General features: G+C 48.9%; 1 protein-coding gene across 6 annotated transcripts in view; it reads left to right on the top strand.

The window, feature by feature from the left end:
* BANP (BTG3 associated nuclear protein) overlaps positions 1–20,042 on the top strand; it is a 105,420-nt gene that overhangs the window by 65,186 nt on the left and 20,192 nt on the right. For 4 of the 6 annotated variants that reach the window (XM_026004967.2, XM_026004965.2, XM_072731370.1 and 1 more), the window contains 4 exons: positions 7,028–7,195; positions 11,796–11,926; positions 13,568–13,630; positions 15,427–15,465. In XM_026004967.2, the coding sequence (XP_025860752.1) occupies positions 7,028–7,195; positions 11,796–11,926; positions 13,568–13,630; positions 15,427–15,465 (401 nt within the window). Of the gene's footprint in view, positions 1–7,027; positions 7,196–11,795; positions 11,927–13,558; positions 13,631–15,426; positions 15,466–20,042 lie in introns of all 6 variants that reach the window. The other 2 variants (XM_026004966.2, XM_026004963.2) reach the window with 1 other exon arrangement.

Below are 20,042 nucleotides of genomic sequence, written 5' to 3'. Positions count from 1 at the left end.
GAGAACACATGGTTGTGTGTTGACAGGGTGCTGTGCGGTGGTGTGTGATTGCATGATCCATAGTGCCCCGTGCAGGAGGTTTGTGAAGATGAGTGAGATTGGTCCACGATTCCCAGTAGACTCCATGTGTGGTCGGTGTTTGTCAATGGCCAAAGCCCTGGCTGGCAGTGTGCTTGGGAGGTTAGAAGAGGCAGCCCTAATGGGGAGGCTCCGTGAGCGGCTTGGACCAGGCCCAGGCCCAGGCTGTGTAGGCATGATGGCCTCTGGGGGGTGGACTGCTCTTCCCATGGGGAGTTGACAGCTCCCAGAACCTGAAGCTGGAGCATGGTTGCCTCTCATTTGGAGATGTACCTCAGAGCATCTGTCAAGGAGTATGGGCTCCCTGCGTACAGGCTGTGTCTTGTGGGTTGTTAGAAGCTTGGAAGAGGTTCTGGAGAGGGGTGGAGAAGCCAGGTGGTGTGGGACAATGAGCAGAAGCACATGGTGATGTGATCGACATGCTCATGCCCAGAGAGACTGTGTGGTGTGGGGGAACATGCTGAACTGACCAAAAGGGCCAGCCCTGTTGCCTGTGCGTAGAGAGGTTGGCCTGCCTGTGAGCTGTCCTCCATCTGGGAAGCACTGCCGCCTTCCCAGGGTATCAGGAAGCATGAGGTAAGCATCTTGCCTGGTAGCTGCCACATGGCAGCAGCTTAGCAAGGGAGCATCTGTTTTCTCCTAGCCCTGCAGACTTCAGTGTCCCCCTGGGGGGACTGTGCTCAGCAACAGGGGGTTGCTGGCTGTGCTTACCAATCATGGCACCACATGCACCCATGCCAACTGGGCTGAACCCTCCACCCCAGAAGGTAATGCCCTGCAGGTATGCAGTCCCCCTACAAGGCCTCTGGTCATGACCTCCTGTGGGATGGGAGTGCTCCTGAGTCCATGTCCATGTGACCAGTACCACCGTGCTGTGTGGGTAGTGTAGCTTTGGTAAACGAGCTCTGGGGAGGGAGGGTCTTGGGCTGGCTGGCTTTTGGGGAGACAGAAGAAGGATGGCGGCCTCTTAGAGAGGCCATGTTGGGAGACTGATGAGGGTGTCCAGCCCAGGTCTGCAGCAGTGGAAGCAGAGGGGTGCTGATGGGTTCCAGGGATTCTGGAAACATGAGCAAGGCTTGGCTAAACAGAAACTCAGAAGGTCGCCTTTATCACTGCATGCTGAGGAAGATGGCCCACTTTCTATATAGCAGATGACTAATTTACTCTCATAAACCTCTGACTTACCAGCAGAATGGTTGTATTTGCATTGAAGCCAGGTGGCAGGACCCTGTGAGCACATTGGCAGGAGAATGGGCCACCCGTGTCCTCTCGTGGGATAACAGGGGGGACAGAAGGGTTCTGGGGATCAGGCTGTCCGGGGCTGGTGGAGGGCTGCTGTGGATAGCTGCTTTCCGTAAGCAGGCAAACTTGGCCATGTGTCTTTCCCATGCAGGGGAAACCTGTGGGTCCTTCCTGACCCAGACTATGTACATTTGTTCTTTTTCATGTGTAGTATGTAAAGAATGAAGTATCTTTTAAAAAGAAAATCACTGGAATTGAGATGGACCATCTACAGGGAGTGTCCCCTAAGAGGCAGGGCCTGCTCTCACTGAGCTTCCATTCCTCCAAGGCCACTGCTGAGGGAGTGGGCGAGGAGTCCTGTTGGTAGGTAGCAGCTGTGTCCTGGAACTAGCCATCTAACCGTGGCTCTGGGTCTGCAGCATGCATGCCCATTCACCATGGGTGCCCCATGTCCACCGCTTCCCAGCAGAAGAGCAGAGGGTTGGGGCCTGTAGCACTGCACATCTGGTGAGGGCTGCGCCTGTGGGTGACGCTCAGTAGCTTATCATGTGCAGGTTGCTGCACCCTCAACAACAGAGGCCATCAGGCAGGACGCGAATTCCTGAGCATCCAGCTCTGTCATGTTCAGAGTAGGTGCTGGTTTGGCATCTTCGTTTGGAAGCAGGGAGCGGCTGTTGGCCTGGGTGAAGCTCGGGGACGAGATGGGCAGGAGAGCAGAGCACCCGGTCTGGTTGCACAGGCGCTTGCCTGTGGGTTCTCCGAAGCCTGGGCTCCCCCTAAGCCCTCAGCAGCAGGGGGTGGGTGCATCAAGGCATCATCCTGGGGTAGAGCAGTGCAGTCAGGCCAGGTTTCAGTCAGGACTTTGGAGAGTTAATCATGTGCCAGTTCCCCCTTGCCCCTCACTCGTACATAGAGAGCAGACTTGGGGCCAACACCCTCCCCCCCCTGCATACAGTAGGTCCTGGCCATGTCCCTCTCCCCTTGACTCCCATCCCAGTCTTACTGGGGAAAAAAATGACCATTTTAAAACATACAATAGGCTGTGTTTCTAAGAACTGCCTTTCTAATGAGGGAACAAGGAGGTTTTTTTGAAAGCGAGAAATAGTGCATAAAATATTCCATGAAAAGCATGTTTGCTTTTCAGGGTGTCAGCTTGTTTAGGGCTCTCCAGGACTGTTGGGCTTCCCCCAGATTTGGATAACTTGACCCTACCATTTGTGTGCTCAATGCCTAAGTAGCATATTATTGTAACTTTAAAAATTGGGAACACTTTCCTGAGGGAAGTCACCTAAGAATGCAAGCAGTTGCTTTTCTCCCCTCGAATTGAGAGTATAGTATGGCTTTTGTTCCTGGGTTCATCCTAGCAAATCACGTGAGCCTCTGCTTAGACCGGGTGCTAGAGCAAGTTGTGTGAGTTGCTAGGAAGGAAATGAAATCGCATGTCAGATAGACCACTCTGGGTCTCTGAAGGCATCTGGAAGCCTGCAGACGTGGAGGAGAGATCCTCACGAGGCTTCTGCATACAGAGGACTGCAGTCAGCCCATTCGGTCTTGTCAGCCACGCTGGCAGAAGGCCGTGCTTCAGGACTGCTCTTGCTTGTATGAGTTTGGGTGTGCTGACTGTGCTGCCCTGGGCTGTGGGGTGCAGGAGCGCCCTGGGGCAGCTGTAGTGGAGCCCTTCACCCCAAGGGGACTCACGCAGCAGGAATTTGCTGGCTCAGCCCGGGAGGCTGCAAGTCTGAAATCACGCTATCGGCAGGGCCACGCGCTGAGCTCTGCCCCTTCCAGGAGCTTCTGGTGGTGGCTGGCAGTTTGTGACAACACAGCTCCCATCACTGCCTGTGCTGACACTTGCGTCTCCTCCCTGTGGATATGTTTCTCTTCTCTCCTTATAAGGACACCAGTCATGTTGGATCTAGAGCCCACTAGACTCCTCATATGACCTCATCTTAATTAATCACATCTGCAAAGACCCTGTTTCCAAGGGAGGTCACATTCTGAGGTCCTGGGAAGGACATGCATTATGGGGGACACTCGACAGTGCACAGATAGGGCCTGGGTTGCTGGAAACTTGGTGATCAGATGTAGTAGTGTCTGATACAGCTTATTGGAGGTGGAGGTACCCAACACGTGTGTTTAGGGATACTGAGATGGCCAGTGGGAGTGCAGAGCTGGGAGGCTGGGTTGCTGAGCATAGGTGAGAGACCATCGGAGCCCTTGCTCATAGGTTGCCCACCCACAGGGAGGTCCTCAGGCTCCACTCCCCATCATGCTTCTCGGTTGTTGAGGCCTCCGCTGCTTGGAGAATGGAGGCTTACCTGGCTCTGACACCAGGACACAGACAAACAGTGCATGGAGAGACATATCAGCTAGTCCCCCTCACTCGGGGGCTGAAGAGTTCTGTTGTTTTTCTGCATTAGTCACTATCAAGTCAGGACTAATTTTAAGAAATAAATTTCTCACACTCAGTTTTCTGCTTTTCTTTCTGCTTGAACTTGAGATTACATTAACAGTGATGGTGTTTTCATTCCTCTGTGTATGATAAGCCATTTGCCACCCACCAAGGACATGAGATTACCAGTTTTGTTCCTTTTTCCCACAGTGAGTCTCAGCCCCTCTGTGGGGCTTGTGGGTGCAGGAGTGGGAATCTGGTTTTATGGGTTGAACCACCAGTGTCAGGATAGGCATTCCAGGAAGTTGGAAGGATCCCCCCAGGGGATCTGGGGAAGAGGCTCCAGGGGCAGTCTTTGGGGGGAGGGTGGTGAGGTGCTTGCCTCCTGAGCACTCTCCTTCAAGATGGTGAGGGGAAGAGTGGCTTGCCTTGCAGAGGACACAAGGCCTACAGGTGTCTGGGGACCCTGTATGCTGGGGCAGGGCCCTGGAAGCTGTGTTCAGGTTGTGTGTCTTGCATGGGGCAGCCAGGGTGGCAGCCTAGTGCAGGGAGGTCAGGAGAGGAGGCGCTGGTCTCCTGTGCGTGCATGGGGTGGGGGGCTTGGATGCAGGGCAGAGGGAGGCACCATTGCTGTTCTATCTGGGTGGGTGCCAGGAGGCCTGGATTTTATGATCATTTCTCACTCCTAACTGATAATTGGACAGAAACTGAAGCTAGGGTATTGGCATTCTTATTTCGTGAGGTTTTCTTGTAAGCATCAGATAACATGAGAGAAGATGCTTCAACAAGTGTGAAAAAAGTTAAAATCAAAATAAGTTTCTCATTAAGATTTTTCTTCCTCTGTTCATTAAGCTGAGGTTGCTTGGGTGCTGTTAGAGAAAGCAGCAGTGTCAGGTTCCCAGGCCAAGGCAGAGCTGAAGCCAGAATGGCATGCACCTAGGGGTGCACTCCCCACCTCAGTTCAGTGCCCTCTGCGAGGGGAGGAGGCTGTGCTGCGGACTCCATATGGTTTCCTGGCAGCGGGCAGGGTGGCTTTTGCTGTCCAGGTAGAATCCGGGCTTGCTTTTGGAAGGAATACATGATGGGAGGTCTTGGGAGAATGTGTGTAACTGTGTGAATGTATGTTTTTTCTTCAAAGGACGGAAGCCAGGTTTTGAACTGGTTGAACTGGCAAATTGGTTTTTACAAAGTTAAATTTAAATATCAGCATTTTCGCTTATTATATTTATATTCCTTGTAGGTGTTGTGGATATTCATTTCTGTTATTAACAAGTTTTTAAAGTTCCACACAATGTCATTTATCCCAATTCCACAGATATCATTAATTCCTGGAGACATCTGAAAGGTTTCTCCCTGAGTTGAAGGTGGGAGAATAGGAGGACGGTGTAAAACGTTCCTCTTCATTGAAGCGTGTCCCTGGAGGGCCTTCTGGGATGCGTGACTGCTGTTTCTCCCTTGGGGACCACTGCTGCCCTTGGCTCCTGAATGACCGCAGCCCGTAGTTGGGCTCCTGTCACCAGAATTGGTAACTAGCCCAGAACATTCTGAGTTAGCCCCTGTACTCAAAGCCGTACGTGGCATGTGGCAAGTGCGCAGCAAATACTGATTAATAATCTGTGGTTATTTTAGAGATGACCTGAAAATCAGCAAAGAATTGCCATTTCATGTGTGTATTTCCTTTTGTGTACGAGGATTATGAAGTGCTGCTAAAATACTTTGTTTTTTTTTTTTTAAGAATTTTATTTTTTTTTTTATTTATGACAGTCACAGAGAGAGAGAGAGGTAGAGACACAGGCAGAGGGAGGAGAAGCAGGCTCCATGCACTGGGAGCCTGACGTAGGACTCGATCCCGGGTCTCCAGGATCGCGCCCTGGGCCAAAGGCAGGCGCCAAACCGCTGCGCCACCCAGGGATCCCTGCTAAAATACTTTGGATTGTTTTTCTTTCTGATCCTGTAAATCCTCCTCCTCCTCAACCTAATTCCTTTTCTCTAAGTTATAGAAATTTTGGTCGTCATGTTTAGAGTCAGATTGGTCTTAAGCATGTGCTCATAAAATCAAGAAGTGTCTTTCCAAGAGGAAAGAAACTCAACACTTATATAGAATTTGGAAAACAGGTGCTTACTCTGGTGATGATCTCTGTGTAGTGGTCTTGGTGGGAGGTTTTAGGGATCATGTGTCTGTTAAACTCCATGGATGGTGGAAACTCAGCCCTCCTAGCAGTCAGAACAGGATGTTGTTCAGCTCCTTTTTTTTTTTTTTATTGAAGTTTTGAATTCCATTCATTTATTTTCCCGTTTATCAGTGAAGTTTCATGAGCCAGCTCCAAAAGAGGTCACCCCCTTGAAGAGTGTTTCTTGTGGTTCCCAGGCTCGTGACTGTTACTTTCTGTTGACACCAGGAAGAGGTGAAGTGTCTAGTGAGGGTCTACATCTGCCACCATCCCTTGGTGGCCTCCCTGATGCCTGGTTTCCTTGTTGGTGAGGAAGTTGCTGGGGACCAAAGGCATGTCCTGAGAGGCCTGTGTTGCGGAAGTGGTTAACCAATGTGGGTGCCAATAAGTTGCTCCCCTGGGTGGCGGGAGAACCACGGCAAGGCCGCATGTACCCATGGCTGGCGGCAGAGTGAAGGAGATGCCCTTCCACGGGGTGTGCAGGGTTCTTGAGAATGAAGACTGATGTGCCCTAAGGTGGTTTTCTTCCTGATGGACAAGCAGAGGGAGGGCACACTGAGTCACATAAGCCACCCTCGGACTAGGGCTGGAAGAATGTCTTCAGCTGAATTGTCACCACCCTTTAGTGCACTGGTTGGTGCTGGAGCATCTGCCATGTGCCTGGGTCATCTGGGCTCTGTGGCATACCAAACACAGTAAATATATCAGTTCTCTGAGGTGCTAGAGAGGTGCCTGGGGTGCAGGGGGCCCTGGGGTCCGATGGGCTGGTTAAGGGCAGCCCTTAGGCTGAGGTAGTGTCTGAGCAAAGACTCGGGAAAGGGGGGACAGCAGCAGACACAGAGGCTCAGGAGGAGGTGAGTTGGTGATTGGAAACGGGGCTCCAGTAGAGTCATGGGCCCTGGTTTTATTCTCAGGGTTCAGGATAGCTACAGTGCCCTGTGTGAGGTACGAGTGGTCAGAGTTGAGTGTGGGCGTCCTGGGGGCCTGTGAAAGTTCATTAGACAAGGACTTTTAATATCCCAGGTGCACCTCTAGGGGAGATTCTCAACCCCAATCACATTTTGTGTTCCAGTTGCTCCCACATGACCAGGATGCAAGGAGAGACCTTTATCTCATGTCCTTCCACATGGGTGTGTGCTTTCAGGTCACCTTTTCTATAAATTTGGAATCACGGAGTCTGACTGGTACCGAATCAAACAGAGCATCGACTCCAAGTGTCGGACGGCCTGGCGGCGAAAACAGCGAGGTCAGAGCCTGGCCGTCAAGAGCTTCTCAAGGAGAACGCCGTCGTCGTCCTCGTACAGCACTTCAGGTATGCTTCGTTCAGCCGCGCAGAGCATTCCCCTGTGGGACTCGAGGGCGGCGGTCCAGAGTGAGCCCGTGGGCCTGCCACCATCCATGGCCACCCACCGGGTCAGAGCGCAGTGACTGGAGCCCCGTTCTGTGCCCCCTACAGGGTGGGTTACCTCCAGGCCCTTCTGGAAGATTTCCAGATGGAGGGCTTCGAGAGCCGGACCTCTGAGGAGGCCTGATGCTGGGAGGAGGAGCAAGGTTGGGACTGCTTAGTCCCTGTGAGCCGCTGTGCCGTGTGTCCCTCCACCCAGTCCCTGAGCACAGTGCTGGTGTGGGGACTGCAGAGGGAGGGAGCAGCAGTGCCAGGTTGTAGTGCTCATCACTACTGCTCTGAGAGCAGGGCCTTAGTGAGACTTCCCCAGCACAGGTGGGGGACGTTCTAGACTTTCCTCGCCGGCATGGCTGGAGGACTATTTTTTTCCTGAGGAAAATGTTCACTAGGAACAGCAGTGTGATTTTAGTATTGCCTTTCACCCCACACATCTCAAAATATTTTAACAAAAACATTAAAAAAAAAAAAAAATCTCCACAGTGGCTCCCTCGGCGATGGCTCTTCGAACCTGAGCTAGGGTCAGGATCTCAGGGCAGCCCCGGCAGGGTCGGCCAGAACTCTTATTCCGGAGCCCTGTGGTGACCGGGTCACCTGGAGTCCTCACAGGGTTTTGTCTTTCTGAGGCAGACCTCAGGATGCCGTTTTCCTCCCGTCATCTTGGCAGTAACTTGCCAGCAATTCCTGAAGATGGGAGGTGGCCACACAAGTTGTGCCCCAAAGCCCTGCTTTTGTGAGCTGCTGTATGGAAGAATCTTCTGAGGAATGTAGGCCTTTCTGTTACAGTTAGCAGTTCTGGCTCGGGAGCGTCAGGAGGTAGCGGTTGTGGGACGTGCTGACACAGTGACTCCTCGAAGAACTAGACCGTCTCTGTGGGTCCTGGGAGGGCAGGCGTGGGCAGCGTGGGTTCAGGGAGGTGGGCTTTAGGCAGAACGGGGTTTTGTCGTCCTCGCCCTGGGAATCCATGTGGCCTGGCCAGAGCTGGACCCACGATCAGCACTGTGTGTGTCCTGAATACATGGGGAGGAATGGCAAGATGGAGCCCATCTCTGGAGGTTCTGGCGAGGCAGCGTGGCTGTTGGGGATCGTGTTCAGATTCAGACTCAGGATGTCCAGGCAGTGGCTGAGATGGTGTTTCTGACAAGGGGCAGGTGATGCCCTTGAGCTGCCGTGGACCACCCTGGAGTGTGGAAGCTGTCCGTCCGAGCAGGGCTTGGGCCGCTCTGCTGCTCGCCTCAATGAGACTTGAGCGGTCTTTACCTCCTACTCAGGTGTGGGTCGTGTTATGTGGTTGGAGATTATAGGACTTAGTTTCATGCTTGTTTGTTTGGAACTGTTCATCGCTCTTCCAGTCGTTAGCGTTTCTTTAAACTGAGTGACAATAATTCAGTTTAACCAGAGATGAGTTTCTTCTGTTTTTCCTTTGTTTACAAATGTGTCCATATTTCTTCAGAGATGCTTTGGGTTTGAGTAAGTCTCAGGTGCTGTTGGCGTCTTGTGGGCGGTGAGTAGCCACCACTTGAGCGTGTGTCCCATGCCCAAGTCCTGGGGGACGTGTGCCCAGTGTCTCAGGATGTGTTGTTTGGAATGGATGGTTTCAAACACCGGCTGCACCGGTGGCTTTGGAACAAGCACAGAACACAGCAGCACTTTTCGTGGCCTGCGTCATGGCCCTTTCCTCAGGAGCTTACCACACTTGTGCCCGTGGGGCAGGGACACAAGGACTTGGGAGTGGGTGTCATTGCACAAGAGAACTTTGCTGCCTCTGCCACGGTCTCTGCACCCAGCTGTGAGCAGGGAGGAGGGTGAGGAGCATAATTACATTCCTGTGGCCCCAGGTGTCTGTCGAGGGAGGACTGGGACTGCCTTTCTGAGCTGCGACACCCGGCCTCACATTCTAGCTCTTTAGTCACAAGGGCTGCTTCCTGTGCGGTCCACCAGCAGCCAGAGGCTTCCCAGGGAGCACTGGAATTGAATTTCTGAGAGAAACACAAAATGTATTTTTATTTTTTCAAACTTTTTAAAAAGTACATGGCTTTATTTATTATATTTTTATTTTTTTTTTAAAGATTTTAGTTACTTGAGAGAGAGAGAGAACGGGGAAGAGCAGAGAGAGACGGAGAAGGAGGCTCCCCGCTGAACAGGGAGGCCAATGTGGGCCTCGATCCTAGGACCCTGAGATCATGATCTGAAGGCAGACACTTAACCCACTGAGCCACCCAGGCGCCCCTGGTTTTATGTTTTTTAAATATTTGTTTGAGAGAGAGAGCAAGGGAGAGCTAGGGGTGGGAGAGAGGGAGATGGAGAGAGAAACTTAAGTGGAGTCCTCACAGAGTGCATAGCCTGTTGCAGGGCTTGATCACTTGACCCTGAGATCACCACCTGAGCTGGAACCAAGAGTAGGACACTTCATGGACTGCCCCATCCAGGCGATCCCTAAAAAGCACATGGCTTTGTAAATTTCCTTTGCTGTCCTTGTTTCTGTGTTTATTGTGCCACATTCTTCATTAAAATCAGATAGAGCAAAGTAGGTGGTTAGTTCAAGGGCCTCTGGTGGTCTGTCACTGCTCCGTTGGCATCTTCCCAGCCTCCCAAGGCAAATCGGAGATGGTGACAGAAATAACCCAGTAAAATTCCTGGATTCCTGGCTGGCTTAATTTGGAATTGGTAGTGATTCCAGCTGTGTGCCTTGTTTACTTTTGAATTATCAGCAGACAAAAAAAGGAACTTCTAAATACGTGCTATAAAGAGATTCTGAGCCCAGGTTCCTCTAAGTCTGAATTAGTGCTATCCCTGTGAGCACAGACTGTGAAATTACTAGTGCCAATGGATGTTTACAAAATCAATTCATTAGGACATCTGCATTGCGCTTTCCTGTCTGGTAGTATCGTGTGAACTTGTGTACTGCTTAAGTGAAAGACGGCTGCATCTCCCTGTGAAAGCTGCCTCTGCGTGCCCTGCAGCCCTCATCAGTGAGTTGAAAGCCTTGAGGGAGTGTCTGTGCAGTGCCTGTAGTTTAGGCTTGCAGAGGACCAGCTTGTAACAGTCTGCTGCCTGCCCGTCTGTGTGTGCAGCTGCCTTTCTTCTGGATGCAGAGAAGAGCCAGGTCAGCAGAGGGGGGGCCCTTGGAGCGGCCTGCCTTCCTGACGTGCGCTCTGACAGTGGGGCGCTGTGGTCTGGAACCTTCACCAGTGTCAGCACTGTCGGCTCTGAAGGATTCTTGATCACAAAAAAGTCACCAACATGTTTTTTTGCACTGGGCTTTGATATCAGTACAAATTATGAGACATGAATTTAAACTGGTCTACATACATTGTGTGATTTTTAGGGAGTTGTTGATTAATTGGTAGATGCAAACGTTTGATTCTTAGGTTTGGAAACCATTGACTTCATACCCACACGTCCTGTGTTCTGTAGTTTCTTTAGAACCTTGGGGACCATCATTCTTCCTGTATTTTTGAACCATTTGAGAACTGGCAAGATCACTTGATTTTTTTTTTTTATTAACACTAGAGCAGAAATTATTCGGGAATCTATTAAGTTATGTAATTCTTATTTACTATCAGAGTAGACTTTATTTTTTTATTTTTATTTGTTTATTTTTTTAAGTTAATATTTTAAAACGTTGACACCTAAAATTGTTCACTGAAATCATTAAAAAGGATGTAATTTCTGACATAATACAAGTGTTAACGTTTTCACATCACCACATTACTTTTTCACACGTAGTCAATGGAGTCAATATCCCGTGTCAGTTTAATTACCACCATTGCGCTGTTAAAAAACATATGAAAATCTTTTGCTGGGCCATCAGACATTTTATGTCCTTGTTTTTTTTTCTCCTTCCATTCGTGTTAGTCGTCTGCTTCTTACCAAGTTTCATCCTGCTGAGATATGTGTTTTTCTTACCATCCGTCCACCGTAGTTCAGATTTTATGCTGAAAACCATGCACAAAATCAATGTTTTTCTGAGGCCTTAATATTCTAAGTGTCTAAGAAAATTCTGTTAAGATATCATTATGACTAAAATTAATATATAGCACGTCAGCACAAATGTCTTATTTTGGATTAAATGAAGGAAGTAAAGTTTTATTGGAAACGTATCTTTAAAGAAGTGGATGGGGATTTTTCCCTTTCCCCCCAGTGAGTTTAATTGTACAAGAACAAGTATTATTTGCTGCCGGTGTAAAATAGACTTTATTATCAATTTTATTCCTATTTTTCATTTTTGCCGATAAATCCTGAGCAACTGCATTTAACCAGTAGATGGGAATCCTATGTCTCAGGAGTCAGTCCTTCAGACTCTTTCTCTTTCTGTCCACAGGTCAGAAATCTGCATTCCCTTGCACTTAGAACTAATGGTGTGTACAGAATGCTGGGGCTCCTCTGTTGGGCCCTGTCGACTGGAGTCTGGTCCTTTCCTCTCCGTGGGAGTGTGGGCCTGGGGAGGGCAGGAGGCCCAGAGGCGTGCATGTGGCTGGTTGCTAAGGCCTTCTGTACTTCCCCGCAGAAACCGTGTTGAGCACACCGCCCCCCACCAGTGAGATGCCACAGCCCCCGCCTCAGGCCCTGCACTATGCCCTGGCCAATGCCCAGCAGGTCCAGATCCACCAGATCGGAGAAGACGGACAGGTCCAAGTAGTATGTACCCTTCTCACTATTCTGCCTCCACGAAGGCCAGGGGAGGCTGGGCTGGGGCTGGGGCATGGCCAGTGGGGAGGGCCACCACCAGCCTCCCCTGCATTTCTGGGTCATGCTGTGGTAGCTTGGGGTGAGGTAAACGTACCATTTTAAAGTAGAAGTTGTTAGGGGTACCAGTTCTTGCATTTCATGAATGAGGGCAGTTCCTGAAGGGATGTGTCCTTGGTAGTGGCCCGTCATGGCTCCCCGACATGTACTGCCCTGGTGCCCACTGTCAGCTCCAAGAGTCAGGCTGTTCGACCATCCCTGCTTTTGCCTGTCCTGCTGAGAGGCAGTGTAGATGCACCATAGATGATTTTCAGTTCAGGAACACAGGTACCGTTTTACTGAGGGAAGAAAACAATCATTTCTTTCTGTGATCACTAGAGAAAGCTAGTGACCTTGGCTAGCGTGAAGCACTTCCTTGGAACTTTGTGATGTGCACTAAGTTTGTGTGGCAGTTAACCCAGCATTTTGCCAACACACACCTGCCTCACCCTGCTTTGCATGGCATGGCCAGGTAGAAATTCCTCCAGAACCTTCCTGGGTCCTATGGCTGGGGAGAACCCGAGGGCAGGAGCTTTGTTAGGGAGGTGCACACTTTCTGCATACTCTGGGCTCCTGTTGATGCTCTAGTCCCACCCATCTGCTTCGCTGCGTGCCCGCATCAGGAGGGCTTTTTCCTGGAAGTTTCAGGGTGGCCTTAGGTCTGACATGGCACTCACAGTGCTGCTTGGTAAAGGGCGGGCTTCCAGAAAGCACTAACGAGTGCTTTTAGAGGGGGGTTTTCTTCATCTTCCAGAGGAGATAAAGCAGTGATGAATGGTGAATTCTCTGTTTAATTGACAGTTACAAAGGCAGATACTCTTATCTTAGTATAAGAAAGTCTTTGAAGGAATCCCAGGACAGATAACATTGATCCAGTTTGCACAGAGTAAAACCAAAGCAACAGAAAATTTTGCAGCGATGTTGAGCCACTTTTGCATTTATAGGAGTTGTCTGCTGCCTTGCAAACCTAAGTGTGCTTTAGCAGGGTTCTTTATTGGTGTTTACCCACCTATTTAAATAATTTTGTGTTTCTTTAAGACACATTGCTTGACACATATTCAGCGTAGACACTCATGTATAGGCTTCCCACCACTCACGCACTGCTGTGTGGCCTTCCAGCACTCCCAGGCCCCTAGGAGACCACCTGCTGCTTCCTTGGGGTTTCTGGTCCCTCCAAGTTGATAGTATGTTTTAAAAAACAATTCTTTTAATTTTCTGGGAAATTTCTATTTCTCTTCTTTTCCAGATGTCTTTCCTATTATTGAATTTCCCTGTTTGGTAACATTTGAAGATTAAACAGATCTTTCCTAGGCCCCAGTGTTTCTTTAAGAATCATTGCAAAGTGTTCTTTCTGTATGTGTTATACACCAAAAGTTTGATTTCAAGGGGCTGTATATACTACATATGTGTTGTGTCATACTATTTAGGAGTTAGTTGTCTTGAATTATCAGCAGGTAATCAAGGACAAAAATTTCCGAAAGCATTTCTTGTTTCCTGTGGCTTTCATTTTCTTCTGATGCTTCTCGGTGTCTTCTCTTGCTGCGGATCCCACAGGGCCATCTCCACATCGCGCAGGTGCCACAAGGGGAGCAGGTGCAAATCACGCAGGACAGCGAGGTGAGTACCTGGGCTTCCTCCACTCTGACCTTGGTCACATGAGGTGGATGGCTGCCAGTCGCCAGATGACACAGATGTCCAGCGGTGACCACCAGACTCCTGTTTCCTCAGGAGGTGGTTGTGTTGGGAGAGGGACCATGGGGAGATGGCCTCGGGACCTATTACTGGACAGAGGTGCTTTCACTTGGAGGCTGTGTCCAAAGGGAGGAGGCACAGGGGCTCTGGGGGTGGGTGAAGATGTCCTGCTGAATCAGTCCTTGCTTGTTCACCTGAGGGGAGGGCCTGACATCAAGAATAGTCAGTTCATGGGTGGGTAGGCGGGCAGGCAAGCCAAGGCAGGAAGCTTGCTGGAGCAGCAGCAGCATTGGATGGGGAAGGAGAATAGAGGGTGAGGTGGGAGGAGGTTGCGGGCATGGTGTTTCCTTGAGGTGGGGAAGCTCCCTTTTAGGGGTGAAGAGAAGTGTGAGGCCCAGCTAGTGGCCTGAGACGTCTGCCAGGATCCTTCACTGCACAAGGCGCGCATGGTTGGCTGGTAGCCTCCTGGAGGAAAATCAATATAGATTTGCTTTTGTATTGTTTTTTTTTTTTAATATTTTATTTATTTATGAGAGACACACACAGAGAGCGAGAGAGAGGGGGTGAGGGCAGAGAGAGGCAGAGACACAGGCAGAGGGAGAAGCAGGCTCCATGCAGGGAGCCCGACGTGGGACTCGATCCTGGGTCTCCAGGATCACGCCCTGGGCCGAAGGCAGGGCTAAACCGCTGAGCCACCTGGGCTGCCCGCTTTTGTATTGTTTTTACTAAAAAAGTATTTGAATATTTCTTGGATTTCATGTGTTTGCCTTTTTTTTTTTTTTTTTCAGATTTCATAAGCACATCCCTCTTGTCTATGTAATCCAGCATTTTTTTGTTTTGGTTAGAAAATTAGAATTTTGAAATTAGAATGCAATGGATTAAAAGAAATTGCTGATGCCATTAATGATTAGTTTGTGATAAGTTACAATATGAGATTGTCTTTTTAAGATTTTATTTATTCATGAGAGACACACAGAGAGAGGCAGAGACACAGGCAGAGGGAGAAGCAGGCTCCCTGTGGGGAGCCCAGTATGGAGCTCAATCCCAGGACCCCAGGATCAATACCTGAGCCAAAGGCAGACGCTCAACCACTGAACTACCCAGGCGCCCCTATGAGATTGTCTTCTTAACACAATAAAACTTTACCATGTTCATTTAAAAATTAAATATTTTGCAAGATGAAGGTATCTGCAAGAAGTTTTAACAGAGTCTGTTAGACCTAAAACAATAGTTTTTCCCTAAACAAATGAAAATACATTTATACCCTGGTGACCCCAGTGGGGCTGTGACCTGGTTGGTTGTGTTGTGTCCTGTGTGCTTCTGGGTTGGGATAGCACATGTGTGTAAGGCGTCTCCGTCAGGGGTGCTGGCTTATGTACATGGGACCTCCCTGTGTGACTTCTGGTTTTTCCCATCCATCTAAAATTGTTTCAAAATTAAAAAGTGGGGAAAGAAATGACGTTTTCATTTGGTGTCAGGGTGGGGGTGGGTGAGTATAGTGTTTTCTTCAGTTTGTTTTCATCAGAAAAAATAGTATCTGTAAACTCAGTTTTTCTTTTGCTTGGGTTTTTTTATTGCTACAAGGGATTGAATTTTTGTAGAACTGACACTAATGGCTTTGCTGGTTATTCACAGATGGCATGGGATAATCCTGCCTCTGTGTCACTGTATCTGGAAGTTGTTCTGGTCCTTGATCTCTCCTTTTTTCACTCATTCTGCAGGGCAATCTACAGATACACCACGTAGGCCAGGATGGGCAGGTAAGTGCTCACTTGCTCTCACTTAATACCTACTTGCTGTGTGGGTCACCAGACCTTGCCTTGCCATGGGGAGGAATGGGGGCAAGATGGTGGTGCAGTGTCAGCCTTAGGGAAAAGCTAGCTCTACCCCTGCTGGCACAGACGTCCTAGAGGGTATGGCCACCTGGACATTGGGGCTCAAGGCCACATTTGTTTCTTTGTGGGATTTTACGTAGCTTTTTGCTTTGTAGATGACACTCCACTATCACTTTAGCATTGTTGTCTATGAATTTACGTGAATGCTGTTGATGGCCATGTCTGTACAATAGCTATATATTAGGATACGGTAGGGTTTTTTTCATGGATTTTACTGCAAAACGCCAATCACCAGCCTTTAAAAAAAAACTCTGACAAAACATAACTGAAATAGTCATTGTACATACCAGATATGAACTATTTTTACAAGGCCGAGTATTCCAGCCATCAGAGTTTCTAGGGAGGGATTTGCTTCCTAAGATCCAGTGAAATTGCTGGTGAATTTGAGGATTGACATTTTTATGCCCTTCTGAAGAGTTTCTGTTAAAGAGACATGTATAATCTTTGAATAATTGTGAAAGAGAGTCTGGAGAATTTTCCTGTTTTATAGAACATGACCTGGAGCCACAAACATAGAGCCTCTTTACTCTCAAGACTATAGTACTTGGTATCCTGGAGACCAGCCATCTGGTCTCCCCCATCTGAAATACCCGTGTACGTCTGTCACCACTGGTGGGGGCCTGGTGTCGGCCCTGCATGGGGGCCTGGGGAATGTGTTCCTGGGCTCAAACATGAGGGGTCAGCGACCACACCTCTTGGGTTTTATCTGGAACCCCCTGAACACTTTGGGAGAAGTGTAGCGGACCTTAGATTAAATCACTTGTTTAGATTGGAGTTCCTTTGCTTTCAGTTTCATCTGGAAACACACACTTGAGGTTTTCATCAGAGCCCTGAAGCACCTGAAAGCTGCAACAGTGCAGAGTTAGCCCACGGTCCCCAGTCATTGCTTCCGAACCCTGTCTTAGAGATAGGGTCATTGGGCTGGACCTGTGGAGGTCAGTTCTCAGCAGGTTGTCGTTGTGTGTTTCTCACCTCCTAGGCAGGAGATGTCCCACCTAGCTAGGGTCGGATAGGTCAGGTCATCGTCTGTAGCTGATCTCTGCCTTTGACCACTTAGTGGTTTGTATTTATACTAATTCATAAGAAAAGAAAGTGTGGGACATGGCTGTTCTTCTTTGTCTCTATTTCTGAGAATTCCACTTGGGATTTTTGAACAGTAGAAGGATCAGGTTTTTATATTATGTTAGCACTGTTGTTACCACGTATGGCTAGAGTCAGCATGTCCTAAATAAATCATGAGAACAGAGAACACAGTCTCATGGCCGAGACAGTGGCACAGCTTTCAACCCAGGAAGGACTCCTGGAATGTCCGTCAGAGGAGCCCGTCTCTGAAAATGATGCAAAACCAAGGTGTTTTGTGTACACTTACCAAGGGTTGCCTCCTCCAAGTTGGTGGTCATGCCAAGGCCTGTCCTAGGGAGCAACATGCTCTCACAGACGCTCCTCCTGTTCTCTCACCACCTGTTGAGAAGGGCAGTAGAGCTCCTGTGCTGATGGCCGTCTGTGCTACACAAATCATAATTTATTGATCATCTGGCTCAGGTTGCTTGTGCCGCCTCACCTGCCTTCCCTAGCTCTGCCCGGGTCCTGCCGTCCATCCTGTGTGTGGGACATGCAGTCAGAGCTCAGGAAGAGGTAGCACACACTGACATGGCTGGAGGAGTTGTAGTATCTGCCACCTTTTGCTTCCCTAAAGGAAGCTCAGCTTTCTGATTTAAATAAACAGTATGTGTTTATGTAAAGCTGCCTTCTTCTGGTCAGTCTGTTTAGCTAATCCTTTTTTGTTTTCCCTTTGTGGAAATTCCGTGTCATTTTATCACTTGGCTGGCTTTTGTTCCTATGAAGTTACTCTGCTCGTGACAGCTGCATTTTTTAAGTTAACTGAAAATTCACAGAACAGAATGATGTTTCGCAAGACACAGAACCCGCCACACCACTCAATGTTGCTGATGGGGTGGCTGCGGGGCACAGCAATGCGGGGAGCAGGGGCTCTGGGGTCACCCCCCCAGCTCCCACCCCACTGCCCCAACCCCCACCCACAGGAGGACAGCACTGGGGTCTGTGGCTCCTTCCCCTGCAGTTGGGCGGGGGCTTGCCACCCTACAGCTGCTCCCCCCATTTCCACGGCATGGGGCCTTTGCTGGTCCTGTGCCACCTTACCTGTGGGGCAGGTAGACCTGGCTCTGTGCATCATGGAATCTGGTAAGGGAAGGTCTAGTGTGCCCCTCTGCTCTGTTAACCCTTGTTAGAGCCTGATGATCAGTACCCTGGGATTATGAGTCAGAGTTTGACTTTAGTGAAACACCCTCACTGTTCAGATTCCAGGTCTTCTGAGTATGTGTGTGTGGCTCTCCAGACAATGGTCCATTCCAGCCCATCCCAGATGAACCACTCTCAGATCAGGGATATATCTGCTTTAGTCAGGGCCTTTCCGGCACTGGTGTCCTGATGATGAAGTGCTTTGTGAACTTATCATGGTGTTTTGTGCCCTCACAGCACTTTGTGCTGAAGTGTCAGATGTGAATTATGCTTTCTTTTTGCATGGCTAGGACTGTGTGCTATAATTAAGTGAAAGTGATTTTAAAGAGACCATCTAAATTTGACACCAATTAGTAGTGTCCCCAGGTGTTGGCAGAAGCAGACACTGGGATTTAAGGGGGCAACCCTTAGGATGGTGGGGGAAAGCTGACAGGTGACAATGGTGGGTAAGCTCAGATGTAATTACAGGAGAGGCTTCAGCCTCTCAAGAAATCACATGCCACACCATACTTGATTGTGAATTTGTTACAACAGTTTTTTAATTTGAATGGTGAGTTTTGGATAAAAATGTTGCCAAGTCTTTGTAGGGAATATTTAGACCCTCTGGGTTTAGATAGCAAAAGATACTATACATGCTTTGATTCTGATTACTTTTATCTAGTTGAAGGCTTGCCAACTGACAATTTTTCAGATTTATCTAATCAGTTGGAAGAACAACTAAATAATTATACTCTGTTTAAGAGATGGTGATGCAGTCATAGAATTACACGTGGAAGTACGGACTTCATGCAGAGAGGTTCAGTTTGAGTAGTGGAAGAAAGAAGTGACCAGAAAGAAAGGGTTTTTGTTCTGAAAATACTCTCAGTGTTGAATTGGCTTCCACAAAACAAATTGTGATATGAAAGCATAAGATATTAAAGTTTGCATCATTGTGACAAGCGGGGCAGAAGGTGGTTACAAAGCTGCAGGATGTGCCCTGCTTTGCAGTGGGTGTTGTGTGGGGTCCCAGGAGGAGATGGGCCTGGCTCTGGCACTACAGTGGAAGCAGGAGTGCTCTGAGGTCTCATGCTGGAGACATGGAGCGCCCAGCCACATGACTTCACATCAAGACCAGACATCTCCTGTAACTCATTATGTTGCTAAAATGAAAATATTTTATTTTTTCCCCTCTTCCTTCTCTAAAGTACTTGTTTTCTTGGGGGGGTTTAGATTACATAAGGCATAGGAAATGTGTTGTTTGAATTAGAGCATAATGTCATAGTGCTCAGATTGAGAGCACCGTGTAGGGCAGAGTGGGGTCTTTGCCAGCCGAGCATTTCAGTCATGTTAGCAAGAATATAAATCTTGTCTTGTGGGTTTGTTTGGATATTTAAGGCAGGATCAACTGGGGTAAAGGGAGTTAAATACAGACAAGATATTTTCATTTAGTGTACCTACTGCTCTTGACACATCCACTCCTTGATTGCTTGAGCATCTTGTGTTGCCAGTGGCTCATCTCCACTGGTCATGTAAGTGGGAGTGAGGTTGGACAGAAAGGGACCAGATCTCTAAAGATGGCAGACATTAATTGACATTGGCATGGCAGAGTGGGAGAGCCTAGTCTAAATCTTCCTGAATTAGAACCAGTCATGAGTGAGTCATGCTTCAATTACATGCAAGTACAAATAAGCAGAAATCCATAAGTTTGGATAACAGTGTGTATGTTGTAATTAGAACTATTTGATGCTAAGTTGCAGGCGCTGAAAACCTTATAGTAGAGCTGTAGGCATGGGGATGGGGACACTAGTAGGGAATGTAGGCTTGGGGACAGGAATGCTACTCGGGCTGTAGGCAATGGGACAGGGATGTTAGTCGGGCTGTAGGCACGGGGACACTATTAGGGCTGTAGGCACAGGGACGCTTCCCTGTGTAAGGAGTTGAACTGTCACTCTTGCTTTAGTTACCTCTTGATGGGGAACATACTGCCCCAAAACTAGGGCTGATAACCACAACCAGTCATTATCCCGCCTATCTCCATGGTTTTACTGGGTGCAGTAGCATCACTGGGGTGGGTCATCTGGAGTCTGAGCTGTCTGGCCTGTTGTAGGGCCCACATCCAGGGCTGGAGCTGGGCTGGGCCACACCTCGGGGCTCAGTGAGGCCATCCTCCTTTGTGCAGGCTCCCCTTGTGGCCCTGGGCCTTG

Source organism: Vulpes vulpes, chromosome 12, assembly GCF_048418805.1.
Source record: "Vulpes vulpes isolate BD-2025 chromosome 12, VulVul3, whole genome shotgun sequence".
In the NCBI taxonomy this organism is placed as follows: Eukaryota; Metazoa; Chordata; class Mammalia; order Carnivora; family Canidae; genus Vulpes; species Vulpes vulpes.
The sequence above is the reverse complement of the archived record's forward strand: the minus strand, read 5'-3'. Positions and strand labels throughout refer to the sequence as shown.